This window comes from Charadrius vociferus, unplaced genomic scaffold (assembly GCF_000708025.1).
Source record: "Charadrius vociferus isolate BGI_N301 unplaced genomic scaffold, ASM70802v2 scaffold53, whole genome shotgun sequence".
In the NCBI taxonomy this organism is placed as follows: Eukaryota; Metazoa; Chordata; class Aves; order Charadriiformes; family Charadriidae; genus Charadrius; species Charadrius vociferus.
In genome coordinates, this window is record NW_009647574.1 from 24,287 (window position 1) to 36,006 (window position 11,720).

Genomic DNA, 11,720 nt, shown 5'->3' on the forward strand with positions numbered 1-11,720 from the left:
GGGACAAATGACAGGACGGGGCTCTGCCGCCTTTGCCACTTGCATTCAGGTTGCGAGCAGCGGCGGAGCTCTGACTGCCCACATTTCTGGAAGATTTAAACCCCTCTCCTGTGTTCTAACGAAGTTGCTGTATTTAGGACCGTGTCTTGTTAGTGACGCTGCAGTGCCTCCCACACCGATGCGTTTCCACCCCAAGATCTGTGGCGGGTGGCAGCCACACGCGCGATCCTCCAGGAGAACAGAGACAGATCCCGCTTGTCTGCAGCCGGTATTCCTCAATGGCAGCTGACACGTCTGTTCGTCGGTACCTGCTCTTTACGGAGGGAAATCGTACTCGGTTTGAGATGTAGGTGCACTAGGGCAAAGTTTTATTTTGAAAATGTGATTTGGTGCTTTTCCTTTTTTAACAAATTCCAGTATCTGCTACAGGTTTTGAGAAGTCCCATATCACAGCTAGTCTGATTTCCAGCAGCTTGTCACGGTTTGGAGCCCTGTTAGAAAGGGCAGAGTAGCAGAACTTGAGTTTTTCTGCAAATGCCATAGTTTGTTTTGGCTCCTGAGCATCTTACTGACATTGCAGAAGCCATTGCATCCTCCTTTCTCTCTTCTATTTTCTCCTTTCGCTTTCAAGACCAGGAGGAACTTTATTTCAACTAGTGTCTGATTCCCAGAGAATTTCGCTCATACTCCCTGCACATTAGGCCTGATACTAATTTTTAACTGAAGTACATAATTCAGAAAAGCTTCCCCCCCTGCCCCCAATCTGAAATCACAGAGATGGAAAATCTATTGTTTTCTTTCTTTTCAGTTACCTTAATTTTTATCAACGTAATGCTAATTTAACAATTCATATAAGAGAAAGCACGAGACCTGCTGCAGAGTTGCAGACAGAGCAGTGTAACTAGCTTGAGCTGCACATAAATCCTAGTCATAAAGACTGTTTTGGAACACATCCTCCACTGTTCTGGTGAGGCTTCCTGGCCCCAGTGACATACTGGAGAGGCAGCGATACACATGGGTGACTTACAGCCTGGACACTGAGTGAGGAAATCACCTGTTGTAATTCACGCACTGGGACTGACAATGTCTGCTAGTTTTCTGAACTCATGTTCTGTGTTCCATTTTCTTTTTCTGAATACAACATTAGGTCTGTAGGAACTATATTAAAAGAGTTAGATTTTTACTACTGAAAACCAAGATCTGTTTAGTTTGTCCAGCCAGCCATTTGTTAGACTGAGGGGTGTTGTGATCAGACTGGAAGTCGTGAATGAAAGCTTTTGTAGTAAGTGGAGCCTGTAGCTGTTAGAATAAGATCATATCTGTGTTTCGTTTTCTAGGTAGCATAATTTCAATGTCCAAAGAATTTGCTACTATAGATCAGTATTTTAAAGAGAGTATATTTCCAAAATGGCAGTATTTTAATAAACTTGTAATGCTTCACTTAATGCTCCTAGTGAAAGCACAGAGGTGTAAGACTTTGCCACTGGATCATTCACGATTTTATTTGAAAGTTTAATAATTTTGGTTGTGATTGTCTAAGCAATGAACATGTCTGATACACTGAGTTTCCTTGAAAGCCCATCATCATCAAATCTACTTGCTGTCTCTCAATACACTTCAGTGAGAGGAATGCTATTCCAAGGACACAGAGTGAAGAAAGCTATGGGGCGAGGGAAAGAGAAGAGAGAATGGAGTATTACGCTCCATGAATAAACTGCTCATCTCATATTACCGGAAAATGTCCATCTGCTCAAGTTTAGAGAACAGTACAAAAGATCTACACTAATGAATTTATCTTTTTTTTTTTTTAAAAAAATTATGTTGTAATACTAGTGTTCTTTTCTATTTTCTGATTCACAGATAATTTTTTTCAGCAGCATTTCTTCTCTGTGCTTAAACAATAAATTATTGATAATATAGTTACATGAACACTACTGTGGCAGTGGCATCAGCCAAGTTGACAGATTATAATTCCCCAGTTAATAGCAAAATTTATAGAAAGGCTCAATTTTTTTTCTACATATCTGTTGAAACAATTTTTCTCACGTTCACTCTAGAACGTATCATATCAGCATATGCATCAGCCAATTGTTTTAAGATTCTTGCATGCAAGTTACCTGTGACAGTTTGCTTAAAAATACCTATTCATAATACACGTTTTCTATAATCTGTCCTACCTCCTAAGAATCTGGAAAGCACTACATCATGCTTTGAGAAACAACTTTAACCTGCTTCTTTGCAAACATATTCATTGGGCTTTTATGCCTTTTCTGCATTGCATTAATAATTTATTAGCTTCAGCTAGTGATGGACCCATACCGTGATTAGGATGTCTTTTGCATTGGTGTATTTAAATATGTCTTCCTAAGTCGCTCTCCAGCCACAGAGTTTATTTGTCTAGTTGGCTGTTTTCTAACAGAAATGTGTTAGTAGGCTTTCAATTTTTTTTATTTTTTTTTTACTTCTTTTCTCTTTTGATTGTTATTCTTAATAGCGATTTCATTTTTTATGCAGGATGAGCTTTTAGCCACAGTAGTCCTTTTATATCATTGATTACTCTCTGCTACCTGGTAATCATTTTTTAAATAACTTTTTGTTTTTATTCACTTTTCTTTGTCTAAACTTTGCCTTCCCCTTAAATTTTACAAACTATTTTCTTCAGTGCCAGGAAATTATTCCTGGTTTTTGAGACTCCAGTCATAATGCTGAATATATCTGATTTCTGCTTGCTCATACCCACTGTAATCATGTCATAATCCCTACGTAACTGTGGAAGTCCAGCTCCTGGGGGTAAATTACTTGTCTCCCCTTGGCACAACAAGGACATTCAGCTATGGAGTACATTAGCTTTTATCTTAAAATGAACAAACAGTCAAACAGTTACACCTTTAAATTTTAGTAGTTTTAAGTACCAGCAGCATGAGACCTCCTGAATTGGGCTCAATGATAATACCAGATGCAGGTTGAGCAGAGGCCAAATGAGTTGCGACCTTTCTGTCTACAAGCACTACCTCAAGGCAAATGCCTGTCGCAGTATGATGCCCAGCACCTACATGACTGCCCAGCCCCATGGTCAGATCAGAGCTGTACCTGCCCATGGTTACACAAATTTTCATTCACTACAGGTGTGGGATTAAAGACCAATTTATTCCTTTTTGTTTGTTTGACATAGTTCACTGTAGTAGACCTTGCGTACTGTTGTTAGCTTGCCCATTACTGCGTACCACACTAATCCACGGGCATTGAGACTGTTCACATCAGTCACGTGTCATACTATGGCAAGTAACTCGTAGCACTTACTTTCTTTGATAGGCTGAACACTTTGGGATCCAGCTCTTTTATCTACATTGCTCTTCCTGAATGAGTGATACTTGTGAGCTTGGTTCATCTTGTGCCTGATTGAGGAGAAAAAAGAAAAAAAAAAAAAGCTTGTTTATTTATTCTACTAGAAGGTGTAGAAGTTGAACAGAAAATGTGGGGGGGGGGGGTCACATGATCTGAGATTCTCTGGCTGAAAATTAGACATCTTGAGTAAGTCAGTGTTAGAGGTTCTCACTATTGTCGATGGAGCAAGGCAGGCCTTGCAGAAGCCAATTCATCCCACCTCATTTATATACCTGCCCTGAATGAGCTGGATCCCTCTCTGTAGATGCGCCTCACAGATAACTACAGAAAGATTCTGCATAACCTTTTCTACATCCGCGTGTAATCTTTTTGACAGTTAAAAATTAGCGGAGATGAATCCTGGGGTTTTTTTTGCTTGCTTTCTTAGTAGAAGCTGATACAAAACTATTTTATACTCAGCTCCAGTGTTACTTTCAATGTTTAGTTTTTTAAACTGTTTTTTTCATTTGAACTAATTTGTTGTGTTATTCTGCTAGTAAAAACATCGTGCTGCCTTTACAAAATATGTTTCCACACAATCACAGCTTTGTCTCTCAGTTATTTTTCGTAACTGCTGCTTTCACGACTGCAGCTTACTTCCAGGTCTTGCCAACCTGTACTGTGACTAAAAGGAAAGTGGTCGCTGTTACTGTTGGCACTGGATAATAACTGAGTTCAACTCTTAATGCAAGAAAAGTTAACCAACTTCCCTATCTTTGTAATTTGTCTAGTGTTCTAATATAAATTTTGGTTTAATTAGATGCACTTTTCACTTTATCCACAAACATAGTTTCGATGTGTGTGGAATGCCCATTGACTTCTGGCAAAATTCAGTCATTCTCTTTCAGAGATGTTGGTTTTGCCTGGATAGGTAATAATAACAGCAGCAATCATAATTTCTTTAGGTCTCCCTAGTGAACAGCTCTCTCTTGAACAGGTCTCTCTCTTGAACAGCTAGTGCTGTTCAAGTACACATGCCTTTGAATGTCTTTATCCCAAACTTACAATTACCTCGTTCTGTTCCCTCTCTATTTCATCTGAGTACTGTTTTTAATATTCCAGGCTGTAAAACAGGTTTACATATATATCCCTTAAAAAAGTTTTATTATTATCTAATTTTATAATTCTCTATTTATCATGTTGTATTATCCTACAAGCCTGAAGAGTTAGAAACAAGAGGGCTTTCTAGCTTTTTCAAGAAATGCTGTAGAGTTGGTTCTTCCCTCTCACCCCCACCAGAACTGAGCCACGTGATTTAAAAAGCTGTGACTTTTCTATGTATTGTACTGTAGGACGTTCTACAGATATCTTAAACTTATTTATCATTAACTTTGCTTTCTGTGCAGTTATGTTCATTACAGTAAAAGTCTGTCTCTTTTAGACGGGGCACAGAGGGAGAGGATACAAAATGCAATCATAATTTAAAATGAAAAAATACTTAAATGTAAGCAGCCTTTTCAGTCCTATGAGGAGTGAGAAACAGATTTTTTTTATCAGCACTTTTTTGAATGCATGGCTTTGCTCTAATGACCGAGATGGATGTCCCCATGTTTGTTGCAAAATTCTTACTCCGTTCAGCTACATCTTGGTTCCGTAGCCAGGCCTGGAGCGCGTCCCACGCCTCGTTTGTAGCTGTGTTGTCTAACCACAGGAGGGAACTGTTCCCTGTGAGTACTTCAGCAGCTGAGCATGGTCTACAAAAATTAATAGAGCATTGGTTGTGTAAGAATCAGGTTGCTTGTTTGTTTTTTTTCTTGATCTCAGACGTTATAGATGAGCACAAAGGTGACGTCACTGATTTTCCTCAGAAATCTAAGGCGGCTGAGGGTTTTCCCCTCAGGCTTTCATGCTCTGATTTAAACAAATCTTTTAAAAATAGTTCATTTGGGATGCATGGCTTAATAGACTTCAAAAGCCCGTAGAGGTGTCATTGCAAAAAAGAGTTGCTAAACACTAGAAGTATTTACACATCTGTGATTGCCCCTGGTGCCTGGGAGTACCTCTGCTCTGGTGAACTCTCATCTCTAGTTTAGATAATTTGGCTGCGGTTGCTAAGAGACAGTGCTTACCTTGGTTCATTGTGAGCCCCGCGACAAATGGCATTAGGTCTATGGTATCAGGATGAGTAAGACGATTAACCATCTGTAAGGCTGTCCCTGCAGAATTATTATATGAGACATATTAGAAAGCTAGCGGTAAGTAGTGGAAGAAAGGTAAAGCAGATAACAATTGTGAGCGTTCAACGGGTGTTATCCATAAACAAAGACAATCAATGCCTCTACCAGCGCTGCGATGTCACTGCTGCTGTGACACAAGCACTCATTTTCCTCCTTTGGTAGTAATAATGTCACATTCTTCTTTAGGACAAAAATCACCGATGCCATCTACTATATGTATATGTATCTTTAGAGATGAAGGGTTGTTTAAGATGCCAGGCAGACTCAGTGTACGAAAGCTAAGGAAGGCTTCTGACATTAGATTAACATTTTGGGGGGGGGTGGGTGCAGAGGAAATATAAATTATAAGCAGATATTGTCTTGCCAAAGCAGACTGAGGCCTAGCAAGACCATCAACATCTGTACCATACTACCCTGGATGAATATATATGTGGAATTGTTGTTCACATCGAATAAAAGACCATGGGGATTTTATTACTCTGTAGGACTATAAACAACTTACTATCAGAGACATTACAGTTACTTTCTGAATGAAAGGCAGGCTCTGGCCTTTGACTTAGTGGGGAAAAAACCAATAAAACAAAAACAACAAAAAAACCCCAACACCCAGCATTGATTTCAAAGCCAGACTGGACAGACTGTTGTGATTCTGTAATCAGATCCTGTGTATACCAGTGGCCAGAGATCTTTATCCAGGACTTACATAAGAAATATAAACTTTATACGTGAATATGAGCTGCGCTATAAAGATTAACTGAATGCAATGTAAGGGGTGTAAAAAAACACTGGACATATTCTTTGGAAGCATGGAAATGAGAAAATAAGCAAGAGCATTGGTGCCTTTTCTTGATATTTTTTGTCTGTCTCAGGATATCAGCTTGGATTGCCAATGTCAAGGCATGTGACACAAATTCCTCACGGCTTTAATGTCAGAGGAGGCTGATTGTCAGGGAGGCTAATAGACAGGAAGTCCTACTCAAACCTGAGCTATTCTATATGAACTCAGGTGGATGGATTGTCTAGGTTACTGTACACCAGCACTTTGTCGTTAACAACTACTACCCAGATGAACCATAGCCTCTGATGTAGACCTTGTATTGTGTAGGGGAAGCTGGGCTGGTGCTAGCGGCAGAAAGAAAAATGTTGTAAAAGAGCAACTTAATTGTGTGTTCATAGCATAGTACTAGAAAAAACCATGAAACTACATAGACTGTCCTTTTTGTGTTGTGTACCACACAAAATTTTATTGTCCATTTTGCCCAAAAACTTTTTTGGCAGAAACATATTCAGTGTTGTGGAGCTGCCACATACCCCTTTAGACACCCTATTCCTGTGACCAAGTCACCATCTCCGAGCTATCAAGACAGCAGATACCTGCACAGCCATGTCCCACCTTCTTTGTAGCCAGGTGCTTAACATCATGCAGCCCACTACTTCATTGGCAGTGAATCTTTCATATGATGCCCGTGTACTTAGAACCGAGGCCTAATGTGTGTGGCAGACCTCACACTGATACTGCCTTGGTTAACACAAACCTGACGCAGCATCCCTGTCCATACTGTCTTGTTTGCCTGTATGTGCTCCAATGACCCCTTTTGACTTCAGCAGTGCAGCTCTATCTTGCTACTCTGGCTCAGGTGTGTTTGGGAGGAGATATTGATTGACTCTTCAGAGCTCCTCCCATGCTCCTGAAAGGTGTGCCATGCTGGCACACGCTTGTGTGCAGGGGCCCAAACTAGCAATTTAAGATCTGGTAGTCTCTTAAGACCTGTAACAGAATGAACTGTTGGGCAGACTCAGCCTGCTAAGACAATTGGACTCTAACAGCACATTTCACGCCTTTATGTAGATGCATCATCTAGATTCACTGCTCTGTAGAGCATTTCCTGCAAATGAACTATCTATGGATTGTACCACAGAACCACAGAGCTGAGTTCAACCAGTGCTTTGAGTGCACACTTCCAACAGCCTGAGGAGTGAGGGATGTGGGTGGAATGCGCTGTCGCTGTGACTTAGCAAATCAGAGACAGGGATAGAAGAAAGGGATACAACACAGTGGAGAACCAGGTTGTTGGAAGAGCAAGAGGAAGTAAAAATTCCCTCTTGTCACGGAATAAAAAACAATAGCAAACATGCCTAACATATTTCTAGGACTCCACAAGGTGTTTGCACTCCAAATATAAACACTGTACCATTCTGGAAGTGCTGCCATTGTAGATCGTCTGTCTAGGGGGGCAGTAGGTACGGACTCTGTAAGGAGCCACCTGCAGATGCTTGGGAAAGTGGCGATTCCTAGAAACCATGTGCATGCTCCTGTGCTATGGTCAGCGGGCTGCTGTTCAGCCTAAACTGCCTCACATTATTTTCCATGGGTTACAGTAAGACAAGACAGGCTCTAAATAAGTCAAGACAGAAAATGAACCCCAGAAAAAGCCATTCTGCATGCCTTACATGCTTTGGCAATGATCTGGAAGTCCTCTGCCCCTCTGTGTCTGTTCTTGGTGGCTTCCCCACTGCTTCTGGCAACACGTGTATACAAGTGAAAAATAAGGGAGGACTGCTTGGCAGCCTTCCTGAGGCATTTTCTGTAAGAAAAGGGTGAACACCTGTGCAGTGAAGCAAGGTGCAAGAGGCCTACCAGGATTCTTCTGGAGGACAAAGAGAGCCAAGGGTTTCTGACAGCAATGTAACCTCATTCAAAGTCATGTTGGCCACAATCACTGGCACAAGGAGTTTCTCTTACTTTTTCTTTTATTTTTTTTTTTCAAACCAGTCTTTGTTTATAAAAAACCCTAATCTAAATAGGGAACTATTCAGTCTGAGCTATTTGTTGGAACCTTGAGACCAGAGGGAAAGTCTGGAACAAGAAAGACTTACCTGTGGTGGAGGAGGACCAGGTTAGAGACCACTTAAACTGGACATATGTAAGACCGTGGGGCCTGATGGGCTGCATCTGTGAGTACCGAGGGAGCTGGCTGATGTCACTGTGACGTCACTCTTGGTTATGTTTCAAAGATCATTGCAATCAGGAGAGGCTTCTGAAGAACGGAAGAGAACAAATGTCACTCATTTCTTCAAGAAGGAAGAGCTGGGGAACTACAGGCAAGTCAACTTCATCTCAATCCCTGAAAAAGTGATGGGGAAAATCCTCTTGGAAAGCATTTTCAAACACATGAAGGACGAGAAGGTGCTGGGAGTAGTCTGTGTGGATTTATGAAGGGGAAACCACGCTTAACCAACTTGATAGCATTTTATAATGAGGTAACTAGCTTGATGGATGAGGGGAGAACAGTTGATGTTGTTTATCTTGACTTCAGTAAGATGACCTCTTCATTAATAACCTAGACTGCACCCTCAGCAAGTTTACAGGCGATACAAAACTGGGAGCAATGGCTGATATGCCGGATGGTGGTGCTGCTATTCAGAGGGACCTGGACAGGCTGGAGATTTGGACCAAGAGGAATCTCATGATGTTCAGCAAGGGAAAATGTAATGTCCTGCACCTCAGAAGGAATAACTGCCTGCACCAGTACATGCTGGGGGTGGCTGGCTGCAAAGGACCTGGAAGGCCCTTTGCCTGGAAGGACCTTGGGGTCCCAGTGTACAAGGAGGTGACCGTGACCCAAGAATGCGTCCTCACAACAAAGAAGGGCAGCAGCATCCTGGACTGCAAGAGGAAGAGCTCAGCACTGGTAGAGGCCTCGCCTGGAGTGCTGTGTCCACTGCTGGCCTCCCCAGTACAGGAAAGACATGGACTTACTGGAGCAAGTCCAGCGAAGGGCCACAAAGATGCATGTTTAGGGAGAAATTTTACTAAACTTCAATGATGAGATGGTTTATAGCCCAAAGTAGAATTCAGAGTGGTTTTCCAGATTAGAGGAACAAAAAAATAATACTTAAAATCCTGATACTCGGAGCTACTAATAGCTGCTTTAAAAATATTTAGAAAAGAATAGAAAGCCCCAGAGAAAACATTAGTTGTGTCTCTCTTCTTACATAGCTGAGTCAGAGCATTTGAACTGATAAAGATGAAACTCAGTCATGTAAAGTTAAATTCTAGGCCAAAGGTCTGAGCTAAATGTCAGAAGGATCGCTCTATGATCGTCTTTTCTGACACTAGTCACCCCTCCCCTTTCTGCTCATGATAACAAAAGGCAAAGAATATCACTGAGCAAGGTCAGCTGTGAAGCCCACAAAGGCCATTCAAACAGCAGCATACATTTCAAGAGAATAGCAATAATCAAGTCCAAGATTTCTAATGCTGGAGAATGCATCTCTCCTCTAAACAAACAGTCTCAATATTTAAAAATTTTCAGTGCCTCAGGTCTCTAAATTGTTCTGGAGTCAGCTTTCAACTAATCAGTATCATTACGTCTTTTACTGAAGTACCAAACCATCTATTTCCAAAGTCCTCTTTCCTTTAGAAGTGCCTTGGAGTTGGCTTTCAAACCATCCCTTAGCTATAACTACATAAGTATCTTACAATATAGCAGGTTATCTTGTCTTTGAATCAATCTTGCATCTTTTCTCCACGTCCTTTCCAATTTTCCACCACCCATTTCGAAGTTTGGAGCTTAAAACTCAACACACAATCCCACAGCGAGCGCGTTAATTCTACATACAGAATTAATTCTACCTCCTTATTTCTTTTTTTCTTTTTTTCTAGTCCCCTACTTAAAGAACTAAGAAATACATTTGTTTCTGTAATGATGGCATTGGCTATTGAACTGATGCCTATTTTAAACATGTCCTTCCCCAGTAGTGCAGCTGCCACTAGTACCAAACAGGGTAAAGTTTAGACAATTTTTCCTAAGCGAGTTATTTAAAAAAATGCTATGAGGTATTTTGTTCAGTTGGGTGATTTATTCAGCCTCACAATTTGCTGCTTTGACGGGTCAGCAATACATTATTAAGTTAAATTGCACTTTTTATTTGTAAATGGAAAGATTTTTAAACTTGGGAAACTCACTCTTTAGTTAAAGTTTATTTACTTAAATCACGCTAAGTTTCAAATCCATAAAATATTAGAAATTTATGAAAAAAATCTTATTTTTCAGTGGTCATGGTGGAGGAACTTAAAGATTTTACAGTTAAACAAATATAACTTGTATTATGATTTGGATAAATGAAACAACTATATGAGCTTTTATGAAACTTCAGGCACAAATAACTTTTCTCTCAAGATGTTTTAAGTTACTGAAAATAAAATCTAGGATATTTTCTCTGCAGACCTCTTATTAATACAATGCCACAATGCCAACCAGCACCAGACACTGCTGGTAATTTCTTAGTTGTGTCTTTCTCAGAGCAGAAACCATCTTTCACCCACTGAAAACCACCTTGTGCTAACATAGTTGCTGTTCCTGTTGTACTGATGAACAACAACAAAATAAAGTGTTGGGTAGTAACAGTTTGTCATAAACATGTAGGGTAGGAATCTGGTCATCCTAAGAACCACTTTTACAATTTCCCTCCCAGTGCGGTTTGTTCACATTAATCATTCCCTTCAACAGCTGGATATCTTGTTTCAAGGTATGCAGAAAGTCTTTTGTGTTCAATGGCTTCTAGATACCAGTCTAGTACAAATAAATGAAACAACGAGGGTGATTTTTACGATTGCTTTTGGATAGTCAGCTTTTGGAGCAAATGCAGTAGACCACAGCAGAACATTTGAAGTGAATAGTATTTTACATTTGCAACTTTGCCTCACAATGACTGCATTTTTTCCCCCTGCCCCCTTGAGATACTTACCCAATGCAACTTAAAGGTCCTTTTCAGGGGTTATTTGTAAAAGGCTTTGCTTTCTTCTGACTTAACATGAAGCTAACAAGCTCAAGAAAGATTTGAAATGACTAAAAGCAAGCAGTACGCTAAGGCCACCCTCCAAAAAGAGCTACAGTCAAACAGCTGTACAGATCTCTTTAGTAAGTGCATGGGAAAAATGGTGGTCCTTCATATTAAGACTGTAATCAAAACATAATAGTCTAACCACCTATTAAAAATAGGCTGGTGTGAAAAAAATAGGCATGAATATTTCACAAAATGATTAGACAAACAAGAAAAAGTGGCCTTACTTATTCATAAAATCAGCTGTTGGCAGCAAAGGTGAAGATGTAATTATTTTGCCAGCTGGTTACGACTGAACTTTTAGCAACTTCA

At 40.3% G+C, this 11,720-nt stretch overlaps 1 protein-coding gene across 1 annotated transcript in view; it reads right to left on the reverse strand.

Annotated features, from left to right (window-relative positions):
• EGR1 (early growth response 1) overlaps positions 1 to 3,098 on the reverse strand; it is a 7,402-nt gene extending 4,304 nt beyond the window's left edge. Inside the window, 2 exon segments of the mRNA XM_009880909.1 lie at positions 177 to 355; positions 3,054 to 3,098. Of these exon segments, the coding sequence (XP_009879211.1) occupies positions 177 to 355; positions 3,054 to 3,098 (224 nt within the window).
• Positions 3,099 to 11,720: the final 8,622 nt, after the last annotated feature.